Source organism: Oncorhynchus mykiss, chromosome 9, assembly GCF_057628025.1.
Source record: "Oncorhynchus mykiss isolate SJ-2025 chromosome 9, ASM5762802v1, whole genome shotgun sequence".
Classification (NCBI taxonomy): domain Eukaryota; kingdom Metazoa; phylum Chordata; class Actinopteri; order Salmoniformes; family Salmonidae; genus Oncorhynchus; species Oncorhynchus mykiss.
This window is the reverse complement of record NC_143030.1, coordinates 30484543-30510671: the sequence shown is the minus strand read 5'-3', so window position 1 is coordinate 30510671 and position 26129 is coordinate 30484543. Positions and strand designations below refer to the sequence as shown.

Below are 26129 nucleotides of genomic sequence, written 5' to 3'. Positions count from 1 at the left end.
ACAAATGATGGCGGAATGGAAGTCGGCGTCCTTGTTTCTGTTATTATGGGGGAATGAAAACGTGGTTGAAACAGGAAATGCACCCGGCATTCTTACAGAAACACTTTTGAGGAGATGGAAAACTCGTAATAACGAGTATTGTGTACGTTGCCCATGCGTCGTCAATGTGTCACCTTGTATTCTGGGCGATTATGGGACAATGAGAGCTCTCCTTCAAGATGTGAATGGGAGTCAATTGGGCGTTTGCTCAAAAAGTACAACATTACAACTATTTTCCGAGATGTGAGATAATTAACTTGTTCTCTATAATATCGTATAGCTTTTGAATCATGACATCATATACTTTAAAGAAAAATAGGCAGGTTTCTCGACTCATACCCTGACTATTCTGCACATCTATAACTCCAGTGTTAAATTGCTATATTGTAATTATTTCGCCACTATTGTCTATTATTGCCTTACTTCCCTTATCCTACCTCATTTGCACACACTGGATATAGTATTTTTCTATTGTATTATTGACTGTACTTTTGTTTATTCCATGTGTAACTCTGTGTTGTTGTTTGTGTCGCACCTGCTTTGCTTTATATTGGCCAGTTGTAAATGAGAACTTGTTCTCAACTAGCCTAACTGGTTAAATAAAGATGAAAAAAAATCATTAAAAAAATTACGCGTGTTATACGTTCCTCCATTCATTACCAAATGGGATTCCTATCTCATGCATTCTGTAATATCTCTGGTCCTTTATACCACAGCGGTTTCAACATGGAGGTGCCCATGGAGAGACATGTCTGAAGGAGACTGAAGGAGATACAAAGGAGATTAACCTCACCCTTTCACGTCCCCGTGTAAGTATCGGGCTTCTTTCACACACAAGTTGATAACTTGAACACTTATAGCTAGCGTGAAGATAAGTACTTAGTTAACTAGCGTTCCACAGTGCGTTACAGTATGTCGGTTGTCTCTTACTGTCAATGATTGTGTCATGCAACCCTCAAAACCACAGAGGTTGATCAGCAGACTGCACTTATGTGCTTGCAATTTGTAACAATAATCATGCGGATGCAGATGTATAATAGTGTACATGTGCTATTTGTCCCATCTGCTTATCTTATTCATCATGTCACTGTTTTCTCTTAGGATCCACATGATGCATGTACCATGAACTGTGCCCGCTGTCTACTACGGCTCCAGAGTGTGGGGTTCCTGGCCCCCTCTGTCAGAGCAGCTGTCCAGCATGCTGCCCTGCTTCAGCCAGCCACAGCACTGTCCCAAATAACAGTACACAACACACGTGGTCAGGTAAGGCACTCCCGAGGGGGGTCAAATATAGTCCTCTTTAAAGTAAACTCCAGGGTAAGAAAAATAAGAAGCTTAAGATCTCAGGTCTCTTTTTATTCACACTGCCCTTGCCTTTAAACGAGGAACTCAACTCTTGCCAGTTCACTTCACCTATTTTGTGGTTCGAGTCCTCTTTTGAATTCACATTGCTATGTTTAGGGAAGGTTTTTACAAAGTGCAGGACAAGCCATTCCATCAGAACGTGTTATCGGGCAGCTAGCTAGCTATACCTGCTTGCATTTTGGAAGCTAATAGATTACAATTATGTCTAATCTTTTAACTAAATGCAATCAGAAGATAATATTAACATGTCAATATTACTGGTAACAGAATGAATGGCAGAAGAATAACAGCAGGTGAAATAATGCTCTAATTGAAAATGGTACACCCAATGTAGGCTACTGCGCCTTTAAGAGCTAGAATTGATGTTGTACGGTTATGATTCTCACCGCGTATGTTGTCTTCTCTCGCATTATTCCAACCCCACAATTAATGAACAGTTTATGAAGCTCTCATCGTCTATACAAAATATCACATATTGCAAACAAATAATCTTGCACTAAAAACACCACACATTTTTTGTCTTTTTTTTTTCAATGTCGAAAAACGGCACACGTTTTTTCCGCAAGCCTGCACAACATAATTTTCTCTCTTTTGTGGCACCAATGTGAGGGTTTAAGGTAGGGGAAACGGTGTTGAAGTAGTCTAGTGTGTGGTGCGGGAATAATCACAAGCGAACCTGGGGTGCTTTGTGTTCACATTGGCCTAAAAAAGGGAACCGGACCGCGAAATTCAAGCAAACCGAACGTTCCAGATGCTCTCAGTTTGGTTCGCTTCGGGGGATATTTTTGAGGGTTCTGAGTCCCTTTGGAGTGTTAACAATGCACACAAAAACATCTCAAGGGGACCAAGGGTGAAACCTTTAGGAAGTTTCCCAGTTAATCACATCATGGTAGTCTGTTTTTGAGTTGATAATGATCATTATGCTCAATTGTAGGGTTAGGATGACGACAATATCAAGTTAACCTTTTATGCATTTTGTTAGAACTATGTCGACTGCTTGTATCTCCTCGCCAATGTATTTCTTCGTTATCAACAGGCACTCAGGCGTTTCCATGGCAGCCCTGGATGTTATAAGAGCCAGCCTGTACCCACAGACCCTGGTGAAGAGCATGAGGATAGAATAAAGAAGGACAAGTCACTGATCACTCACGATGACCTGTTTGAGAGGGTGGCCAGGGAGGCCAAGACTAAGGCTACCTTCAACAGAGTGGTGGATGTCTTCAGTAAGAGGGACATACGGCGTCGGGGTCACGTAGAGTTCATATACGCTGCCTTGAAGAAGATGCCAGAGTTTGGTGTGGAACGGGACCTTACAGTCTACAACAAGCTGTTGGATGTCTTTCCCAAGGAGGTGTTTGTCCCCAGGAATTTTATCCAGCGCATGTTCAACCACTACCCCCGACAGCAGGAGTGTGGGGTGCAACTGCTGGAACAGATGGAGAACTATGGTGGGTGGGGAGGGGACGTGTGAGTGAGAGATTGGGCCAACAATTGTTTTTCAGAACAGTGTCTTTTTAAACCATTAAAATAAGGAGCTAGTGTCTTTTTATTGACAGACCCCTTTTTGTCATACATTAATTTTGTTGTGTCATCAGGTATCATGCCAAATGTCGAAAGTAAGGTCCTGATTGTCCAGATCTTCGGGGACAAGAGCCACCCAATGAGGAAGTACCAGCGCATCATGTACTGGTTCCCCAAGTTCAAGCACGCCAACCCCTTCCCCGTCCCCCTGCAACTCCCCGAGGATCCTGTAGATCTGGCCCGGCTCAGTCTCAACCGCATCGCCAACGACCTGGACGCTAAGGTCACCGTCTACCAGATGCCCTGTACCGACATCTCTGAGTCAGGAGAGGAGATCACCTTCCCACACGTCGTAGGTAGATAATCAAAGTTCCCTCTCCTTTTACATACAAACTCTGATCTGAATCCAAGTTTTTTTTTCCCAATGGTATTAGAGCATGTGTCAAACTCATTCCACAGAGGGATACCTGGTCAGTTGTACAACTGAATGCATTTAACCCAACCCCTCTGAGTCAGAGGTGCGGGGGGGGGGGGGGGGGGCTGCCTTAATCGACATCCACGTCTTCAGCGCCTAGGGAGCAGTTATGAATTAAGGTCACTGATTAGTCAGGAACTCTCCTCACCTGGTTGTCTAGAGCTTAATTGAAAGGAAAAACCAGCAGACACTAGACCCTCCGTGGAATAAGTTTGACACCCCTGTATTGGGGGTTGCAAACATATGATAAACGTTGTTTCTGTCTTCTCAATGTTAATTCCTACCTCTCTGCCCTTTCCCCCTGTGTTAGGGATCCAGAGCCCAGACCAGATGGAGCTGCTGGCTAAACATAACCCCAACAGGCCTGTGTTTGTGGAGGGCCCCTTCCCCCTGTGGCTGAGGAAGATCTGTGTCTACTACTACATACTCAGGGCTGACCCACTGCCCCCTGAGGAGAAGGTGGGAGACCCTGTGCAACTCTGTTAAAGGCAAAGGAATATATTTGTAAATAATGGTGTATATTTTAACGGTAGCATTTGCAATGTCATCATTTTGATGATGAATATTGCCTCAGTAGTATCTGTCCCGTACTATTTATTACAATAGTGTTATTGTACGTTTTTGCTTGATTTGTTGATTTGTTTTCACCCTGTCAGGTGGAGGAGTCTTACGACCCTGAGAGGTGTTTCGACTACCCTCTCCAGCTGGACCTGGACTTGGACCGGGACATGGGGGACGACGACAGCTTCGACGTGGAAGACGGTAAGATGAAACACCTAGGACCTAATCAGTTCAATTCGGCAACGCTTTAGATATCTCGCCAACTAAAGTGATGCTGGGCACAGCTGCAGGAATCCGTACGGGACTTTGAGGTTGCAGGGGCGTGTAGTAAAGGATATACGTCTTGTTTTCTGCAGTGGACGAAGGGCCGGTGTTCGCCATGTGTATGACGAGCCAGGGGGATCAGGCCACCCTGAACCAATGGATCTCAGGCCTGCAGGAGACCAACCCCACCCTGGGCCGCGTCCCTACCCTGTTCCGCCTGGAGGCCGGACCCAGGGAGCTCCAGGGAGTGGCAGACCCAGGACCCGGGTACAGGGAGGAGGGCGAAGAGGAGGCAGAGATGGATATTGTGGTGGAGGAGGAGCATCAGCGTAGCCAGGGAGTGAAGCAGTGACAGGACTATGATACAGCTCACTTCACTACCAGAGATTACCCGGAGAGCTAGCTTTCTGTCACAGCGCATTTGTCAGAACACGGGAGTTCTTCTTGTCAGGTCACTTCTGGCCCTCATCATAACATCTGGTAATCATAGGATGTCTTCAAGTTAAACTGGGTTTAATACCTAATTATAATGTACCCACCTATAGTCAACTCATTTAGGATCTTTCAAGAAACCAAGCTTAAGTTAGCGATTGAGAAAATACTGTAGATAATATGTACGGCTGTAACCCGATGCCCTCAACTCATGTGATGTTTCTGTTAGAATGCCTTTGATAAGACTCTTGAAGGAACTTTGCATTTGCACCGTGTCAAGACATGCTCAAATCAACACAAAACAATAAATGAATTTATTTCTATAGATGTTTCTTTTGTATGGCATGTAAGATGGATGGTAACATGTTTCACAGGCCTCTCCCAGCCCACCTTACTTGATAACACCTACCCCCCCCCCCCCCCCCCCCCATTAAATCATAGAACCACTTTTAAAAAGTTACCAAAAGGGTTTATTAGTACCTAAAAAAAAAATGGCATTTGAACAAACAAGGTAGGAACCAATTGAAAGTGGTACATTCTCAACAGGTAAATAGTACAGCACGGTCAGTGTCCCCTGTACATTTTAAAGTTTGTCACAGCTGTACAAGAAAAAAATAAAACAGTACTTTCTGTTTTCAATGCATTTTCAGACTGTGCTCTTGGACATTATTTTCAGCATATTGGTGAACCAAAAACACTGCAAATGAAAATCTCTTCCACATGATTTCTGATACTTCCTATACGTATATATATGTCCAACACTCCACATCCAAGCAGCAGGCCATTGGATTGTAATTTTGACTGGGGGGGGGAAAAAAAATGCTCATTTGTTGATCGTTTAATCAAAGATATTAAATACGAATGAAATAGTCATGTGTCACTGACTGATTGTTCAGACCAAATAAATACATTGAAAGAGTTAAATGTACACAGTATGTATAGAGACAAGGAAATATTAACAAAATCAGAAGCAGTATGAGTACCACTAACCATAAAGGGTTAGGTTTATTTTCATAGGAAATCAAATAATACATTAAGGGTATTGACATTTAACCACCCCTTTAAACATAAATGTTGTATTTACAGTGCAGGCATACATGTGTCAAATCACCATTACAAAAACGTAAATGTTCTTAAAGGAAGAATTCTTTTACATTTCAGAAAAACGTTATACGAAAACAGTTTTAAAAAAAAGTATTTTGAAGATTCAGTGTTGTAAAGTATGGTGCATTAATATCTAGAAAAATCGGTCCCACTTTGAACAAAGTGCAACCTGTATAGCATGCACAAAGGCTTCATAAGCACTAAATAAATGCTTCACAAATCATCAATAAGCGTATGTCATACTCTTCAAAGGGTGACAATTCCCACTGTAGGGTAAATTGCCAAATGTGACGACATGCACTGTTTGTACACCATTCATAGAGTATCACATACGCTTACAGATGACTTGAACCTTGTTCGCATTTGTATACGATCGCATCTCTCTTCTGCTTGGGAATACTTTGGAACAGATCTCCAAAATTTAAATCTCAGAGCTGATTTGCTGGTGTTTACAGTCTTATTTTTTGGCTTAGAGAACTTGGGGGGGGCAAATAAAACCAAACTGGCGTGACGCCAGTTGGAGGACCCTGCTTTATAAGTTGCTCTCCGTTTTAAAGTGGGACCGAAAAAAAATCAACTTTTTACGGAATATTTAAAATAACCCCATGCAAGGACATCCCTTGGATCTGAATAACAAAACTGATAGAAATTGTGAAAAAATATAAAATGAAATTATAAAATGTCAAAAGCTTGGATACGCCTACTCATTCCAGGGTTTTTCTTTATTTTTTTACTATTTTCTACATTGTAGAACAATAGTGAATACGTCAAAACTATGAAAAAACATATACGGAATCATGTAGTAGCCAAAAAGGTGTTAAACAAATCAAAATAGATTTTATATTCTTAAAAGTAGCCACCCTGTGTCTTGATGACAGCTTAGCACACTGTTGGCATTCTCTCCACCAGCTTCATGAGGTAGTCACCTGGAATGGATTTCAATTAACAGGTGTGCCTTGTTAAAAGTTAATTTGTGGAATTTCTTTGCTTAATGCGTTTGAGCCAATCAGTTGTGTTGTGACAAGGTAGGGGTGGTATACAGAAGATAGACATATTTGGTAAAAGACCCAAGTCCAAATTATGGCAAGAACAGCCATCCTTACTTTAAGACATGAAGGTCAGTCAATCGAACATTTCAAGAAGTTTGAAAGTTTCTTCAAGTGCAGTCACAAAAACCACCAAGCGCTACGATGAAACTGCCTCTCATGAGGACCGCCACAGGAAAGGAAGACCCAGAGTTACCACTGCTGCAGAGGATAAGTTCATTAGAGTTACTAGCCTCAGAAATGGCAGCCCAAATAAATGCTTCACAGAGTTCAAGTAACAGACACATCTCAACATCAACTGTTCAGAGGAGACTGCGTGAATCAGGCCTTCGTGGTCGAATTGCTGCAAAGAAACCACTACTACAGGACACCAATAAGAAGAAGAGACTTGCTTGGGCCAAGAAACAGAGCAATGGACATTAGACCGTTGGTAATCTGTCGTTTGGTCTGATGAGTCTAATTTGAGATTTTTGGTTCCAACCACTGTGTTTTTGTGAGACGCAGAGTAGTGTAACAGATGATCTCCGAGTGTGTGGTTCCCACCGTAAAGCATGGAGGTGTGATGGTGTGTGGGTCTGTCTGTGATTTATTTAGAATTCAAGGCACACTTAACCAGCATGGCTACCACAGCATTCTACAACGATACGCCGTCCCATCTGGTTTGCGCTTAGTGGGACTATCATTTATTTTTCAACAGGACAATGACCCAACACACCTCCAGGCTGTGTAAGGGCTATTTGACTAAGGAGAGTGATGGAGTGCTGCATCAGATGATCTGGCCTCCACAATCACCCAACCTCAACCCAACTGAGATGGTTTGGGATGAGTTGGACCGCAGCGTGAAGGAAAAGCAGCCAACAAGTGCTCAGCAAGTGCTCATGAAGCTGGTTGAGAGAATGCCAACAGTGTGCAAAGGCAAATGTTGGCTACTTTGAAGAATCGAAAATCGAAAATCTATTTTGATTTGTTAAATCCTTTTTATATTTACTACATGATTCCATGTGTGTTATTTCGTAGTTTTGATGTCTTCACTATTATTATACAATGTAGAAAATAGTACAAACAAAGAAAAACCCTGGAATGAGTAGGTGTGTCCAAACCTTTGACTGGTACTGTGTGTACAGACGAATATCAAACAGCTGATCACCCGTAGACAATTTCAAATGACGCATGGTCTCGAGTCAAATTTACACGTCTGCAATTTGCCCTTAACCTGCATCATATCATATCTGATACATTGAGTCAGACCAAGGACATGTCATTCATTCAGATTGAAGAAGATAACTGACCTGTTCGTCATGGATGCATTAAAACAGGGATGTTAACCCATTCAGTTGACGAGGAGAGCCCTCCTGTCTGCTTAAGTGTGTTTCATAAAGCACAATGACATTATTGAACCCAGTGCCGACATAAATATGAACTGTTTGCTTCGGGCATAGGAGACTTGGTTTAGTAGTAGAGAATGACAATCGCTACAAAACTGCGCTTTCAAAAACAGCGAATGTGTGTTTGTGTGTATCCCAAAGTTAATGAGGTAAAGCTCGTCTCTTGTGGTTCAATGTCACCTATGTATGCAGTTCAAGTTTAGTTTATCTTTTGTAGAGGTGAACTGCTCTAAAAAAAAATAAACAGACATTAAAAGAAACCAGCAGTAACGTTTTTCTTTTCCTCCTCCACTTCTGAACAATGTTGTTTTACGCTGTCTGGCATTTAGTGATTTGTGCTTCTTCTGCAAATCCAAGACAAATAAGTAGGTGTATGTCAAGAAAATATGTGCAATGTCAGAAATATGTTTCATAAAAATGTGTTCTTACAGATAAGAATACCCCCCCCCCCCCCCCTTGGTACAGAGAGAGCTGTGGTGAACGTGGTGATATTTAGACATGGATGGTGTCAGTTCAATGTACTGTTTAAGAAGGCTCAAATGCTCACCTTTAGCTCTCAGAGTCTGTTGGTGGTTTTGGAGCTCTTGCTGTTCTTCAGGTATGACGAGTCCTCTGTATCAACCATTACTTCTACTTCTGCTGGGAGGTTGGCACTGTCCCCTGAAACAAAATGTGCATGGATAGATATGTCAGAAACCCTCAATCCCAAATGTCCCCCATTGCAAGGGACCGGAGACTTTCTTTTACCAGGAAGAACTCTGTGCCCTCTAATATAGGTCCTAATATAGGTCCTAATATAGGTCCTTATTACCTCCCATCCCACCGCTGTGCTGCTGCAGCTGGCTGGTGAAGAAAAGTTCTCTCCTGGACACCTGCTCGTCCCAGGCCTCCAGGATGTGCCGGCGCTCCGGGGGCACCAGGCTCAGGGTGTCCGGGTGGGCCTCCTCGATGTGGGCCCTCACCCCCTCCAGGCTGTGGGAGTACTGGAGCTCCCCGCACACCATGCACACCAGCAGCTGGTTCAGGGGGTCGTAGTCCATGAGGTAGCAGTTCCTCCATACAGCATCTGAGATAGGGCCGTTGTAGTTGTCGTTATGATCACCGTCTGGGAAAAGGAGCTCTGATTCCTCTGGGGGGGCAAGAGAGTGGAATTGCAAGACAGGGGTTCCCAAACTTTTTCAATCAGGCCCCGCTTCTAGCATTGGGGAACATAGCTCTCTACAGTATGCAATGACTGACATGACAATAAGAGAAACTGATGATGCACTACCCAATTTCGAAATTGCACCTTGTGCATTCTACTATTACAGCTTTGATGAGTAAGTTGAAAGCCGAACCGAGTTCAAAATAGTAAAACTGCCCATCCACAGTTTTTGGGCACTAGCCAGTCACAGTAGCCCATGAAAACATTCTACTAGCCAAGGGCTGAAAATATATATAGAAATATTTGGGCTAATTTGCAACAAGATTACTCTAAGAAAAGCCTATAGCTGTATCTAGATTTACGCCTAATAGATCTATAACAGGGGTATTCACTCTGACCCTACGAGGTCCGGAGTCTGCTGGTTTTCTGTTCTACCTGATAATTCATTGCACCCACCTGGTGTCCCAGGTCTAAATCAGTCCCTGATTAGAGGGTCACAATCAAAACAATGCAGTGGAACTGGCTTCGAGGACCAGAGTTGAGTGTGAGACATCTATACGTTTCAAATGTATTACCTTCTGTAGGTTCCGTATGGCTTTGGTCAGGAAAGTAGCCCATGTCTGTCTCTGTGGAAGTACTATGGAAAAAGACACCACAGTACTGGTTACTACCAACATACACATTGAGATAAGAGAAACGTCAGAGGGATCCTGAAAACGACTCTCTCACCTTAGATGTAGTTCAGAGCCCTCCGAGGTGTTGACCCACTGGTCAGGATCCTGTTCCTTTGGTTGAGAAAAATGACGGTCAGACCTAATGGAAATTAACTGACCAAGAGGAACCAAAGTTACCCAAGGCTGAATCCTCACCCCTTGGTACACCAATACCTGATTTACCATATAGTTCGGACTTAAAATATGATATGGTGTTTTCTTTGAAACATTCACCATTGTAAAAAATTACCTGTGTATCCAGCCCCTGGAGCAGGTGTTGAGGCTGACTGCTGGGGAGGATGGGCCTCCAGTTGACCGAAGCCCTCTTCTCAGTCAGCTCCCTGTCCCTCATGGCCTTCCTAGCTCTCTGTTCCTTCTTCTTCACTCTCCAGTACTCCCTCTTCTTCCTCAGAGTCTCCTCTTCAGACTCCCCCGGCACTGGCTTGGGTGGACCCATGGAGCTTATGTAGATGGGGCTTCTGGTCAGCCCCTGCATTGTAGGCAATCCTACATTTTGTAAATTCCCACTTTGAGGAATCTGAGCACCTTGACATTTGAAAGGAGTCTGTGTTGGTGTGAATGTGGACGTTTGACTGGGAGGATGAATTGGTAAGAGCTTGATGCTAGTCAGAGGGTTGGGCGGAGGTGTGAGAGTAGCGATGGGTGAGGCGTCTGCGTCTGAGATTTCCTGCACTTGCAATCGCCATTTTCTAACACGTGGCGAGTCAGGGCTGGACCCCGGGGCCGCTTCCTGTTGGCTCTCCACCAATAGCAGCCCGCCTTTCTTCCCCTCACCCAATGGAGGGACAGTGACACCGCCTCCTACAGGGAGAAATGCGGTACTGAAGCTGTTAGATGTCTGGGGGGACCCTGGGTGGCCAATGGATGAATTGGAAATACTGGTACAGTTGACCGGAGGTCTGAGCTGTAGTGTATCAGATGGCTGTCCCATGTTGGAGGTGGTGGGGCTCACAACCAGAAGTGTAGGGATGTTGGTGACCATGCTGAGGCTTGCCTGAGGTCCAGAGTCAGGGGGAGATATAGGCTGGAGAAGGGGGGAGGGCTGGGGTTTGAGCAATGGTGCGGCTTGTAGACTGAAGCTCCCGCCTCTCTGCACTGGCCTCTGTGTCGGAGTCTTGACAATATGGAGATTCGGAGCCTAAAAGACGACAACACAATCAATGGACAGCTTTACATTCGTTTTATGTCTCAATATATAATTTAGAGCCAGGGTTATTTGATCAATTTGTTTATCTTTACAAACATTTACTTGTTTATGTTTGTTTATGTTCAGTTCTCAGAATCCATATACCTCCTCCCCCTCTCCCTCTATTTTCGCTGCTTGTGTCAAATGCCAGAGAGAGATTCGTGGCTTTTCAGTTAGACAGTGGCCTTGTGTACAGTATTGCATTGAAAAAGACAGAATAGTTCCACATTCCAATTAACATAACCACAAAATGTACTTTTACCTCAAATTAAATTGAAATGATAGGTATTGGCCTACCATGTGAGTCATGAAATCTGCACTATGATGAAATCTAATAGCATGGATTACAAATTATATCCACCCACCTGTGCTGCTTTGAGGGCTAGTCGTCTGCTGTAGTCCCCCTGCCTCAGCCCCCCTCCTCCCTGCCGAGCCTTCCTGGCTCTCTGCTGCCTCTTCATCATCCTCCAGTACTCCCTCTTCTTCTGCAGAGTCACATTCTGGTCTGTCACCGCCGGGGCGTGGTGATGTTGCTGACGCTGCTGCTGTTGTTGGGGGTGTTTTTGATGTTGTTGACGCTGGTGTTGATTTTGAAGTTGGCAAGGTGGTTGTTGTTGTGGTGGCTGGTGATGTAGCTTCGGAGGTTCTGGGGAGCAGCAGTGGTGGTGGCCTGCTTTTTTGGCACGCAACCTCTGGGCTCTACGAGGGACAGGGAGGGGTGGTTCTCCGGAAGCTGCCTTGTGGGAGCAAGATTGTGTGGGTGTGTGAGAGGGGGGTTCGGACCGATTGAGAGGGGAAGCTGAGAAAGAGAGTGTGTTAGCACAAGGACTGGATAGGGGAGAGTCCTTAGGATGAGGACTCAGTGGACGAATGGTCACCTGACATGGTGGCGGGGCGTCAGCATCCACCTGCCACCCTTTGACCTCCAACAATAGGTCACCAGATATGGAGGCTTTCTCCTCGTCTCCCAGGGTGAGCAGAGGTAGATTTGGCTTGACCTCAATCTGGATGGCATTCTCCTCGGAGGAACAAGCCTGGGGTTCACTTTTACAAAGCAGCTGTTCTGTAATACAGTCAGGCTGTTCCGTTTTACAGTCAGCCACAGTGCTGAGAGATTCCTCCAGCAGCTTCTTCATAGAGGCCACTGCCAGGAGAGTGGTGGCCTGGCTGTCAGCACTCAAGGCTAGGTCTGGTGGCTCTGGATGTGGTGGAGACTGGGACAGTTTGATATCAACACAGAGGGGTTGTTCCAGTGGAGGACATGGAGCATGTGTTGAGATTGATTCTCTTTCTTTTTTAATTTGGTTTCCCTGTGGAGGCATGGGCAGACTGGTGTTTGAGAGAGGCTTGATAGTGTGTGTGTGGCTGACAGAGGTGTTGACATTGGGATTGGCTAATCGTGCTAACCTTTGGTTCCGCCTCTTCTGTGAGGCAGCATTTCCCCGAGCTTGAACTCCTTGCCTTAGGCGGATGGCGCGGGCTGCCCTCTGCTCTCGTTTCTTTACCCTCCAGTACTCCCTCTTCTTAGCCATACTTTCCTCCTCTGTTAGCTTTGGGTCCAAGTTAAGCACTGCTGATGCTGTAGAAGCTTTGACAGCCATCTGCATGACACAGCTAGCCGGCTTTGGCATTGCTGTAGGCACACCAGGAAAGGTGTTTTGGATGTTTTGAGGGTGTGTGAGGGTGATATGACTCTGGGGCTGGAAGACTGTGTGTAAATTCAAGAGGTTTTTCGGTGTGCTGCGAAATTCAGTCCTCGGTCTGATTGAAACCAACCTGGGAGGATTCATGATTGACAGGCCGACGGGAGGACAAGAGACTTGAAACTGAGCAGAACGGATTAGAGGAGGTGGTGGGTTGTCCTGTGTTTGATGACTTAACACCACATTACTAAAGGCATCACCAGTAGGTTTGGGAAGCAGTTGGTGTTGGCGGTGTGTGTTGGTAAATAAATTATTAACAGGCATCCCACTACTGTTACCAATTTCATCCCCAGTCTCTTTTGCTTCTGTAGTGAGATCAATTTGAGGAATGTTATTGGTCACTGTGCCATCCTCCATGATGAAACCTCCAATGATCTCTGAGGCGCTGGTGTGAGTAGGCCTATTTTCTGTTGGTTGTGGCAGCGTGTTGCAGCCCGCTGCTCTGTCCTTCCTCATATCCTCCAGGATGCTCTGGTAACGCTTGACTCTTTGCATCAGAGCATCCCTCTCCTTCATCTTAGCTCGGACTTCGCCAGAAAGCTTAGCTCGCTGCTCCCGCTTCTTGACGCGCCAGTATTCCCGCATCTGGGCCGCCCTCTGCTCGGGGGTCTCCTTTGAGTCATCTCGTGGTGCGTTGTAGGTTGTTAAGGCTTTGGCATGATAGGGGGACTTCCTCATCTTTCTCTGACCCAGGAAATTCCTTTGGGTTTCAATGAACCTCTGTCTCGGAGTCCTACAACGGACCATAACTCGGTTAATGTTGGCAAACTGCACTGGACCAGGGAGCCTTCTGCTTGGTTCCCCTGCTGGTTTATAACCAATGATATTAGATGTGATACCAGTCTGCATTGTTGCTTTAGCCTCCTGCAGATTCTCTGCTCTTAGCTGAACGGTCTGTTCATTAGCGTCGACTGTGGTTAGCTTAGCCAGGATTGAATCGTCAGACTCCCTTTTGACAGCAAAGCTAGCCACTGCTCTGGCGTTCTTCAGCAGCCGTCCGGCTGAGATGAACGGGGCACTGACCCTACTAACACACTGCCTCTGGCCCTGTCCACTCAAAGCGGACTGGGGACGTTCAGCGTCCATGTTTGGTAACAGTTCTACTTTCTGCAACGATACCTCCATGTTAGTGATTCTTTTGCTGACCTTGCTTAACCTAGCCGCTTGCTTCGCTCGCTGTTCTCTTTTCTTGATGCGCCAATTCTCTCTGCGCTTGGCGGCTCGCTCCTCCTCAGTCTCCAGTGTAGCTGATGTGTCGTTGATGCTTCTAACTTCTTGGGCCGCGACCACTGCACTCTTTTTCCCGCCTAGCGGTGTTACTTTCATCCCTCTAGGCCTAACCCCTGGTTTGTGAACGAGCATAGGGGCAGATTGAGTGGTCACGATGGCCATCCCTGTGGTAATGTTAGTGGTTAGCGATCTAGGCTGAACAGACACTGTAACTTGCGTCTTTGTCATTGCATCAGGCCTTGATACACTCTGGGTGGTCAGATGCTGCTCAGATGACACTACAGGAGAGCTGCCATTGTGAATAGTCATTCCGCTCTGTGGTTGGCGAGGTGCAGAGCCTGAGGCTCTCACCGCCACTCTTACCGGAGGCACAAAGGAGCCACTGTTGAGAAGCACTCCATTGGGTTTGGCTGAGGTAACTGTTCCAATCACAGCGCCCCCTGTTGGATAACTTTTCACTGCCATCTTGCAGACCATTGCACCTTTTCCTGGGCCTGCACTGGACGTTGGGAACTGAGGCAAGACTTTGTTGAGTTTTATCCTCTGGAACCAACTCTCCTTTTGGTTTGCTGAGTAATAGTTTTGGCCCCCTTCCCCAACACTATGGTTCTGATTATAGGAGACAGCAGAGCCCTTTCCCTTCAATAGGACTACAGGTGCACCGCCGACATAAGTTTGGTAGGAACCATCACTATTCAACAAAGGGGGGGCAGACCCTGCTATTGAACAAGAGGCACCAGAATTCAACCCCATTGAGGTTATGGTTTTATGGACTGCATTACTGTCCAAGGATTTACTTCCTCTGTTTGTTGCTTTTGACCTCTCCTTCTTGACCTCTGACAACTTAGCCCTCTGCTCTCGTTTCTTAGTCCTCCAGTACTCTCTCTTCTGGGCGAGGGTGGCGTTGTCAAACTCCGAGGCCGGACGGTAGCGCTGAACCCGTGGGCTGCCAGCCCCTCCGGTTCCCTGGGTGGTTGGCATGATGGTCGTGTTGCTGCTTGGTCACCGTTCCTACTCTTCACCAAACTGTGCTGGCAGCGAAATCCTCACTCATCCTACTATTTATCGTCCGATGTCCTCCAGATATGGATATCGTCAGCCTTTAGCTATTGAGTAGCATCCTATAGGTCTTGTTATGTCCATCTCCCATCTCGGGTGGTCACCCGCCACGTCTGGACATTAACAGACGCCAGATGGTAAAGTCCTAAAAGTATGAAAATAAACAACACGTGAATAAACAACTGAAGGTCACATTCCGATATTAATCATAACAGGGCTTGCAATTGGATTGTTAGCTGACTTATCACTTCTTGAAATAGTTTGTTGGGTAGTTGATAAAACAAAAAATGAAAGGTACTTCTTCAAGACACATATCATCAGTGTTCGCAAAACCCCATTTACAGGGCCTTCAGAAAATATTCACACCCAATGACTTTTTTCACATTTTGTTGCGTTACCGCTTGAATTTAAAAAATGGTTCATTTAAGATTGTGTCATTGGCCTACACACAATACCCAATAATGTCAAAGTGGAATTATGTTTAAATTCTTTAAAAGTGGAAAGCTGAAATGTCTAGAATCAGTAAGTATTTAACTCCTTTGTTATTGCTAGTCTAAATATGTTCAGGAGTAAGAATATGCTCAACAAGTCACACAATAAGTTGCATGGACTCACCCTGTGTGCAATAATAGTGTTTAACATGATTTTTGAATGACTACATCAGCTCTGAACCCCACACATACAATTATCTGTAAGGTCCCTCAGTTGAGCAGTGAATTTCAAACCCAGATTCAACCACAGACGTCCTTCCCGGTGGTGTAAAGTACTTTAGTATTTTTGGGTATCTGTACTTCACTATTTATATTTTTGACAACTTTTACTTCACTACATTCCTAAAGACAATAATGTACTTTTTACTCCATACATTTTCCCTGATACCCAAAAGTACATTGTAATTGCTTAACAGGACAGGAAAATGGTCCAATTCACACACTTATCAAGAGAACATCCCTGGTCATTCCTACAGCCTCTGATCTGGCAGGCTCAATAAACCCAAATGCTTTGTTTGTAAATGATGTCTGAGTGTGGGAGCGTGGCCCTGGCTATCCGTAAATGGGGGGGAAACCAGACAGCACCATTTTCTTGTTTTCTTAATAAACGGAATGTGAAATGATTTATACTTATACTTTTGATACTTAAGTATATTTAAAACCCAAATACTGTCCTACTTTTACTAGGTGACTTTCACTTTTACCACCACTGGTCCTTCCTAACTCAGTTGCTGGAGAGGAAGGAAACCGACTGGGATTTCACCAATGATGGCCAATGATGACTTTAAAACCTTTACAGAGTTTAATGGCTGTGATTGGAGAAAACTGAGGATGGATCAACATTGTAGTTACTCTATAATACTCATCCTACTCTCAACAACAGTGAAAAGAAGGAAGCCTGTACATAATACAAATATTCCAAAACATGCATCCTGTTTGCAATAAGGCACTAAAGACTGCAAAAAAACGTGGCAAAGAAATTGACTTTGTGTCCTGAATAGAAAAGCATTATGTTTGAGGCAAACCCAACAACACTGAGTACCCCTATTCATATTCTCAAGCATGGTGGTGGCTGCATCCTGTTATGGGTATGCTTATCATCGGAATTTTTTTATGATAAAAAGAAATGGAATAGAGCTAAGCACAAGCAAAATCCTAGAAGTAAACATGGTTCAGTCGGCTTTCCAACAGACACTGGGAGACAAATTCACCTTTCAGCAGGACAATAACCTAAAACACAAGGCCAAATATACACTGGAGTTGCTAACCAAGTCAACATTGAATGTTCCTGAGTGACCTACTTACAGTTTGGGCTTAAAAATCTATGGCAAGACGAGAAAATGGCTGTCTAGCAATGATCAACAACCAACTTGAAGTACATATTTACTATACTAACAGCTCTGAGCTATCTGTGGACATTTTCATTGATTTGTTCTACCATAGGACAGATTTTCAGAGTAGCCTTCATGCAACCTAAAGGAGACAGTGTTGCAAAACACATTCTTTGAAGACAACATGATCTTTGGCAAATGAAATCTGAAACGCTTCCAAAATGCAGGCTGTGTTCCTAGCAGCATGCACTACAACCAGGAAGAGAAAAATGGCACTGTCTCTTTAAGTCATGTCCCTCGTCTATCACAAAATATGTCTGTCGTGTGCCGTTTTTCATTCTTTATTTATTATCATGTGCATACCAAACGCAGTGTGATGACGAGTGTCCAAGTATCGCCACCAATTCCAAAGAAAAGCGTCCGGAAGATTGGACAAATTTGGTGATATTCATGCCGTTACCAGCGCTGTCTCTACCAGCGTACAATGGACAATATCTTCCTCCTCCCCTGTCCACACGGACTGGCGCCTGTCTGCGTGTGTGTTCCTTGTCGAAATGAATCGAAAAGCATAAAACCCAAGCCAGCGGTGAAAGAGCAGGATGTTTGGAAACGTGTGGAAAAAAAAACATGCATATGCATTACCTGGTAGTTACACCTAACTTTCCGGGACAGTTTGTTAACGTTTGGACAGATATACTGTCAGGACACTGCAGATACTTTCCGCGAGCCAGCCTTTCTCTCTATCGCTGCCTTGACAACGGTGAAAAGTACCAGGATGTGGGACCTTGCTGCTTGTGTGTAAACTGCGTCGCGTGGACAGATACAAGCCTCTTAAAGCAATACTTACCACAACAGGGGACATTATTGTTTATCTGGACCGCAACATGTATTTGAAATAGATGGACAACGGAATTGAGCCATTTCTATCCATATCCACGATGCCAAACATTTCCACTCTATAACACCATTTTATTATAGGGTATTGGTTATATCATTTTTGACCATGCTGAAAATGTTGTTGAGATGTACAACTGGGACTGCACCCAATCAAATCAATTCATCCATTAGAATCCAATCAATTAAGTTATTTGTAATTGAATATACACCTCCCTAATATTGGAGTTGCGCCCCCTTTTGCCCTCAGAACAGCCTCAATTTGTTGAGTCATGGACTCTTCAAGGTGTCAAGCGTTCCACAGGGATGCTGGCCTATGTTGACTCCAATGTTTCCAGAGTTGTGTCATGTTGGCTGGATTTCCTTTGGGTGATGGACCATTCTTGATACACAAGGGGAAACTGTTGAGCGTGGAAAAACCCATCAGGTTGCAGTTCTTGACACACAAACCAGTGCGCCTGGCACCCACTACCATACCCCATTGAAAGGCACTTGCATATTTGTCTTGCCCATTCACCCTCTGAATGGCACACATACACGATCCATGACTCAAGGCTTAAAAATCCTTCCTTAATTAACCTGTCTCCCCCCTTCATCTACACTGATTGAAGTGAATTTAACAAGTGATATCAATAAGGGATCAGCTTTCACCTGGATTCACCTGGTCAGTCTGTCATGGAAAGAGCATGTGTTCCTGACGTTTTGTACACTCAGTATATTCTAGCACATTTGACTTATGCAAAATTGACCATGGATTTTCACAAAATTACAGGGTTTCTTATGTGGGGACAAAATAATAGACAATGATGTTGCCACGCCCGTTGTATTAATTCATGGTTGCGAATTTGAGCATTTTGGCAAGTATTTCTCTCAGTATCTCACTAAAAAGAACGTGAAGCAATGACAGTGCAAGACACATTGTTATGATATCCCGAGATTATGCAAAGTCACTGTCCAGAAGGAGTTGTTCATAAATAGTGAAAATGTATGTCGTCTTTAGACAGCCATTTCAAAGACAGTAGATCCCGCCCCTCCACCCCATATTCATGTCATAAAAGTCTCTGTAACAAAACAAGTAACATAACAACCCCATTGGCAAACTGTCACATTTGTCCAATTGATTTTGCAGTAGAATTTAACATACACACTACAATACTTGGAAAGTATTCAGACCCCTTGACATTTTCCACATTTTGTTATGTTACAGCCTTATTCTAAAATGGATTAAATAAAATTAAATCTTCATCAATCTACACACAATAACCCATAATGACAAAGCAAAAACAGCTTTTTAGAAATGTTAGCAAACGTATTAAAAATAAACTGAAATACCTTATTTACATAAGTATTCAGACTCGAAATTGAGCTCAGGTGCATCCTGGCACATTGATCATGCTTAAGATGTTTCTGCAACTTGATTGGAGATCACCTGTGATAAATTCAACTGATTGGACATGATTTGGAAAGTCACACACTTGTCTATATAAGGTCCAACAGCTGACAGTGCATGTAAGACCAAAAACCAAGCCATGGGGTCAAAGGAATTGTCCGTAGAGCTCCGAGATCTGGGGAAGGGTACCAAAATATTTCTGCAGCATTGAAGGTCCCCAAAAACACAAAGGCCTCCATCATTCTTAAATGGAAGAAGTTTGGAACCACCAAGGCTCTTACTAGAGCTGGCCTCCTGGCCAAACTGAGATTTCGGGGGAGAAGGGCCTTGGTCAGGGAGGTGACCAAGAACCTGATGGTAACTCTGACAGAGCTCTAGAGTTTCTCTGTGGAGATGGGAAAACATCCAGAAGGACAACCATCTCTGCAGCACTCCACCAATCAGGCATTTATGGCAGAGTGGCCAGACAGAAGCCACTCCTCAGTAAAAGGCACATGACAGCCCACTTGGAGTTTGCCAAAAGGCACCTAAAGACTCACAGACCATGAAAAAACAGATTCTCTGGTCTGATGAAACCAAGATTGAACTCTTTGCCCTGAATGCTAATCGCCACGTTTGGAGGAAACCTGGCACCATCTCTACGGTGAAGCATGGTGGTGGCAACAGCATCATGCTGTGAGGATGTTTTTCAGCGACAGGGACTAGGAGACTAGTCAGGATCGAGGCAAAGATGAACAGAGCAAAGTACAGAGAGATCCATGATTAAAACCTGCTCCAGAGCGCTCAGGACCACAGACTGGGCCGAAGGTTCACCTTCCAACAGGACAACGACCCTAAGCACACAGCCAAGACAACGCAGGACGCACTGAATGTCCTTGAGTGGCCCAGCCAGAGCCCGGACTTGAATCTGATCGAACATCTCTGGAGAGACCTGAAAATAGCTGTGCAGCAACGCTCCCCATCCAAACTGACAGAGCTTGAGAGGATCTGCAGAGAAGAATGGGAGAAACTCCCCAAATACAGGTGTGCCAAGCTTGTAGTGTCATACCCAAGAAGACTCGATGGTGTAATCGCTGCCAAAGGTGCTTCAACAAAGTACTGAGTGAAGGGTCTGAATACTTATATAAATGTGATTTTTCAGTTTCTTATTTGTAATACATTTGCAAAAATGTATTTTTGCTTTGTCATGATGTGGTATTGTGTGTAGATTGATGAGGGAAAAAAATAATTTAATACATTTTAGAATGAGGCTGTAATGTAACAAAATGTGGAAAAAGTCAAGGGGTCTGAATACTTTCCAAAGGCAAATGCCTATAGAGTGCCTATAGAAAGTCTACATCCCCTTGACCTCAAATTTTGTTGCTTTAAAAAAGTGGGATTGATATAGTTAATTTTTTTTTTTGTCATTGATCTACACAAAATTCTTCATAATGTCAAAGTGAAAAGAAAATTCTTCAAATTGTACAAATTAATAACAATTAAATAACTACAATATAGTAGTGTCATAAGTATTCACCCACTTTATTTAGGCAAGCCTAAATTAGTTCTTAACAAATCACATAATAAATGACAATGAACAAAAATATAAACGCAACATGTAAAGTGTTGGTCCCGTGTTTCATGAGCTGAAATAAAAGTTCCCAGAAATGCTCCATATGCACAAAAAGCTTTTCTCTCAAATGGTTCACAAATTTGTTTACATCCCTGTTAGTGAGTATTTTTAATTTGCAAAGATAATCCATCCACCTGACAGGACTGGTATATCAAGAAGCTGATTAAACAGCATGATCATTACACAGGTGTTTGGGACAATAAAAGGCCACTCTCAAATGTGCAGTTTTGTCACACAACACAATGCCACAGATGTCTCAAGTTTTGAGGGAGCGCGCAATTGACATGCTGACCGCAGGAATGTCCACCAGAGCTGTAGCCAGAGAATTGAATGTTAATTTCTATACCATAAACTGCCTCCAACGTCGTTTTAGAGAATTTGGAATGCAGTACATCTAACCGGCCTCACAACCGCAGACCACATGTAACCACGCCAGCCCAGCACCTCCACATCTGGCTTCTTCTCCTGCGGGATTGTCTGAGACCAGCCACCCGGACAGCTGATGAAACTGTGTGTTTGCACAACCTAAGAGTTTCTGCACAAACTGTCAGAAACCGTCTCAGGGAAGCTCATCTGCGTGCTTGTCATCCTCACCAGGGTCTTGACCTGACTGCAGTTCGGCATCATAACCAACATCAGTGGGAAAATGATCACCTTCAGTGGCCACTTGCACCCTGGAGAAGTGTGTTCTTCACTTGGATAATCTGTTTCAACTGTACCGGGCAGATGGCAGACAGCGTGTATTGCGTCATGTTTGCTGATGTCAACATTGTGAACAGAGTGCCCCATGGTGGCAGTGTGGTTATGGTATGGGCAGGCAGGAGCGACGGACAATGAACACAATTGCATTTTATTGATTGCAATTTGAATGAACAGAGATACCGTGACGAGATCCTGAGGCCCATTGTTGTGCCATTCATCCGCCACCATCACCTCATGTTTCAGCATGATAATGCACGGATCGCAAGGGTCTGTGCACAATTCCTGGAAGCTGAAAATGTCCCAGTTTTTCCGTGGTCTGCATACTCACCAGACATGTTTGGGATCCTCTGGATCAATGTGTACGACAGCATGTTCCATTTCCCGCCAATATCCAGCAACTTCGCACAGCCATTGAAGAGGAGTGGGACAACATTCCACAGGCCACAATCAACAGCCTGATCAACTCTATGCAAAGGAGATGTGTCATGCTGCTTGAGGCAAATGCTGGTCCCACCAGATACTGACTGGTTTTCTAATCCACGCCCCTACCTTTTTTTGAAGGTATCTGTGACCAACAGATGCATATCTGTACTCCCAGTCATGTGAAATCAATAGATTAAGGCCTAATTCATTTATTTCAATTGATAGATTTTCTTATGAACTGTAACTCAGTAAAATCTTTGAAATTGTAGCATGTTGTGTTCATGTTTTTTTTTTGTGTATATGGACTCACTCTGTGTGAACTAATAGGGGTTGACATGATTTGTGAATGACTACCCCTTCCTCTGTCCCCCATTACATACAACATATGTAAGGTCCCTCGGTCAAGTATTGAATTTCAATCACAGATTCAACTACAAAGACCGTTGAGCTTTTCAAAAGCCTCAAAGAAGGGCAGTGATTCGTAGATGGGTAACAATAACAAATCAGATATTGAATATATCTTTAAGCACTGTCAAGTTAATAATTGTGCTGTGGATGATGTATTAAACCACCCAGACACATCAAAGATGCAGTCGTCCATCTGAACTGTACGACAGGAAGGAAATTGCCTAGGGATGTCGCCATGAAGACATTGGGGATTTTAAAACAGAGTTCAATAGCTGTGATGGAAAAGAACTGAGGATGGATCAACAATATTGTAGTGACTACACAATCCAGACCTAAATGACAGAGTGAAAAGAAGAATAAAAATATACAGCATATGTATGCAACAAGGCACTAAACTAATACTGCAAAAAACATGGCAAAGGGATACACTTTTTGTCCTAAATGCAAAGCCTTATGTCTGGGGCAAATCCAACACAACACATCCTTATTTTCAAGCATGGTGGTGGCTGCATCATGGTATGGGTATGCTTGACATCGGCAAAGACATTAAATCAGTTATGGTGCCTTTGATCGCTCCAACGTTACTTGGATAACTGTGGCAATTCTAGCGCTAATACATGCCAACGAGCGCTGACCTCCGGGGATGCGTGCATTTATCAGGAGTTTTTCAGGATGAAAATAAATGGGATGGAGCTAAGCACAGGCACAATCTTAGAGAAAAACATGGTTCGGTCTGCTTTGTACCAGACACTGGGAGAGGAATTCACCTTTCAGCAGGACAATAACCTACAACACAAAGCCAAATCTACACCGGAGTTGCTTACTAAGAATACAGTGAATGTTCCTGAGTGGCAAAGTTATAGTTTTAACTTACTGTTGAAGTTGGAAGTTTACATACACCTTAGCCAAATACATTTCAACTCAGTTTTTCACAATTCCTGACATTTAATCCCAGTAAAAATTCTCAGTTTTAGGTCAGTTAGGATCAGCACTTTATTTTAAGAATGTGACATTTCAGAATAAGAGTAGAGAGAATGATTTATTTCAGCTTTTAATTCTTTCATTACATTCCCAGTGGGTCAGAAGTGCACATACACTCAATTAGTATTTGGCTGCATTGCCTTTAAATGGTTTAACTTGGGTCAAATGTTTCTGGGTAGCCTTCCACAAGCTTTCCACAATAAGATGGGTGAATTTTGGCCACTTCCTCCTGACAGAGCTGGTGTAACTGAGTCAGGTTTGTAGGCCTCCTTGCTCACACACACAATTTCAGTTCTGCCCACACATTTTCTATGGGATTGAGGTCAGGGCTTTGTTTTGGCCACTCCAATAACTTGACTTTGTTGTCCTTAAGCCATTTTGCCACAACTTTGGAAGTATTTCCGGCGCCGACAGAGATGGCCGCCTCGCTTCGCGTTCCTAGGAAACTATGCAGTTTTTTGTTTTTTTACGTGTTATTTCTTACATTAGTACCCCAGCTCATCTTAGGTTTCATTACATACAGTCGAGAAGAACTACTGAATATAAGATCAGCATCAACTCACCATCAGTACTACCAAGAATATGTTTTTCGCGACGCGGATCCTGTGTTCTGCCTTACAAACAGGACAACTGAGTGGATTCCATGCAGCGACCCAAAAAAAAAACAACTCCGAAAAAGAGGGAAACGAGGCGGTCTTCTGGTCAGACTCCGGAGACGGGCACATCGTGCACCACTCCCTAGCATTCTTCTTGCCAATGTCCAGTCTCTTGACAACAAGGTTGATGAAATCCGAGCAAGGGTAGCATTCCAGAGGGACATCAGAGACTGTAACGTTCTTTGCTTCACGGAAACGTGGCTCACTGGAGAGACTCTATCCGAAGCGGTGCAGCCAACGGGTTTCTCCACACATCGCGCAGACAGAAACAAACAACTTTCTGGTAAGAAGAGGGGCGGCGGCGTATGCCTTATGACTAACGTGACATGGTGTGATGAAAGAAACATACAGGAACTCAAATCCTTCTGTTCACCTGATTTAGAATTCCTCACAATCAAATGTAGACCGCATTATCTACCAAGAGAATTCTCTTCGATTATAATCACAGCCGTATACATCCCCCCCCAAGCAGACACATCGATGGCTCTGAACGAACTTTATTTAACTCTTTGCAAACTGGAAAACATTCATCCGGAGGCTGCATTCATTGTAGCTGGGGATTTTAACAAGGCTAATCTGAAAACAAGACTCCCTAAATTTTATCAGCATATCGATTGCGCAACCAGGGGTGGAAAGACCTTGGATCATTGTTACTCTAACTTCCGCGACGCATATAAGGCCCTGCCCCGCCCCCCTTTCGGAAAAGCTGACCACGACTCCATTTTGTTGATCCCTGCCTACAGACAGAAACTAAAACAAGAGGCTTCCACGCTGAGGTCTGTCCAACGCTGGTCCGACCAAGCTGACTCCACACTCCAAGACTGCTTCCACCACGTGGACTGGGACATGTTTCGTATTGCGTCAGACAACAACATTGACGAATACGCTGATTCGGTGTGTGAGTTCATTAGAACGTGCGTTGAAGATGTCGTTCCCATAGCAACGGTTAAAACATTCCCTAACCAGAAACCGTGGATTGATGGCAGCATTCGCGTGAAACTGAAAGCACGAACCACTGCTTTTAATCAGGGGAAGGTGTCTGGTAACATGACCGAATACAAACAGTGCAGCTATTCCCTCCGCAAGGCTATCAAACAAGCTAAGCGTCAGTACAGAGACAAAGTAGAATCTCAATTCAACGGCTCAGACACAAGAGGCATGTGGCAGGGTCTACAGTCAATCACGGACTACAGGAAGAAATCCAGCCCAGTCACGGACCAGGATGTCCTGCTCCCAGGCAGACTAAACAACTTTTTTGCCCGCTTTGAGGACAATACAGTGCCACTGACACGGCCGGCAACGAAAACATGCGGTCTCTCCTTCACTGCAGCCGAGGTGAGTAAGACATTTAAACGTGTTAACCCTCGCAAGGCTGCAGGCCCAGACGGCATCCCCAGCCGCGCCCTCAGAGCATGCGCAGACCAGCTGGCCGGTGTGTTTACGGACATATTCAATCAATCCCTATACCAGTCTGCTGTTCCCACATGCTTCAAGAGGGCCACCATTGTTCCTGTTCCCAAGAAAGCTAAGGTAACTGAGCTAAACGACTACCGCCCCGTAGCACTCACTTCCGTCATCATGAAGTGCTTTGAGAGACTAGTCAAGGACCATATCACCTCCACCCTACCTGACACCCTAGACCCACTCCAATTTGCTTACCGCCCAAATAGGTCCACAGACGATGCAATCTCAACCACACTGCACACTGCCCTAACCCATCTGGACAAGAGGAATACCTATGTGAGAATGCTGTTCATTGACTACAGCTCGGCATTCAACACCATAGTACCCTCCAAGCTCGTCATCAAGCTCGAGACCCTGGGTCTCGACCCCGCCCTGTGCAACTGGGTACTGGACTTCCTGACGGGCCGCCCCCAGGTGGTGAGGGTAGGCAACAACATCTCCTCCCCGCTGATCCTCAACACTGGGGCCCCACAAGGGTGCATTCTGAGCCCTCTCCTGTACTCCCTGTTCACCCACGACTGCGTGGCCA

General features: G+C 44.4%; 2 protein-coding genes across 6 annotated transcripts; one reads left to right on the top strand and one right to left on the bottom strand.

Moving 5' to 3' along the window:
• The first annotated feature begins 72 nt into the window (after positions 1-72).
• Positions 73-4980, top strand: LOC110531856 (ECSIT signaling integrator). Its single transcript, XM_021615321.3, has 8 exons — positions 73-282; positions 756-848; positions 1141-1302; positions 2441-2852; positions 3000-3281; positions 3711-3859; positions 4057-4162; positions 4318-4980. Exons 1-8 carry the CDS (start codon positions 154-156, stop codon positions 4575-4577), a joined length of 1593 nt encoding a protein of 530 aa, XP_021470996.3. The 5' UTR covers positions 73-153; the 3' UTR covers positions 4578-4980.
• Positions 4981-5104: 124 nt separating this feature from the next.
• LOC110531855 (uncharacterized) lies at positions 5105-17888 on the bottom strand. Of its 5 annotated transcripts, none has more exons than XM_021615318.3 (8): positions 17713-17888; positions 11622-15393; positions 10300-11208; positions 10066-10163; positions 9912-9973; positions 9004-9321; positions 8740-8852; positions 5105-8536 (listed from the first exon to the last, which is right to left on the bottom strand). In XM_021615318.3, the coding sequence occupies exons 2-7, from the start codon at positions 15168-15170 to the stop codon at positions 8749-8751; spliced, it is 5040 nt and encodes a 1679-aa protein (XP_021470993.3). In that variant the 5' UTR covers positions 15171-15393; positions 17713-17888; the 3' UTR covers positions 5105-8536; positions 8740-8748. The 5 variants fall into 5 exon arrangements, with proteins under 5 accessions (XP_021470993.3, XP_021470994.3, XP_036843620.2 ...); XM_021615319.3 differs by having other exon boundaries at positions 10066-10121; XM_036987725.2 differs by having other exon boundaries at positions 17434-17877.
• Positions 17889-26129: the final 8241 nt, after the last annotated feature.

Coding starts and splice junctions, on each gene's coding strand:
- LOC110531856 (XM_021615321.3), top strand. CDS start 154: ATGCGTCGTCAATGTGTCACCTTGTATTCTGGGCGATTATGGGACAAT. Junction 3,860..4,056: donor CACTGCCCCCTGAGGAGAAG/GTGGGAGACCCT, acceptor TCACCCTGTCAG/GTGGAGGAGTCTTACGACCC. Junction 4,163..4,317: donor CAGCTTCGACGTGGAAGACG/GTAAGATGAAAC, acceptor TGTTTTCTGCAG/TGGACGAAGGGCCGGTGTTC.
- LOC110531855 (XM_021615318.3), bottom strand. CDS start 15,170: ATGCCAACCACCCAGGGAACCGGAGGGGCTGGCAGCCCACGGGTTCAG. Junction 11,209..11,621: donor TAGCCCTCAAAGCAGCACAG/GTGGGTGGATAT, acceptor GTCGTCTTTTAG/GCTCCGAATCTCCATATTGT. Junction 8,853..9,003: donor GCACAGCGGTGGGATGGGAG/GTAATAAGGACC, acceptor ATTTTGTTTCAG/GGGACAGTGCCAACCTCCCA.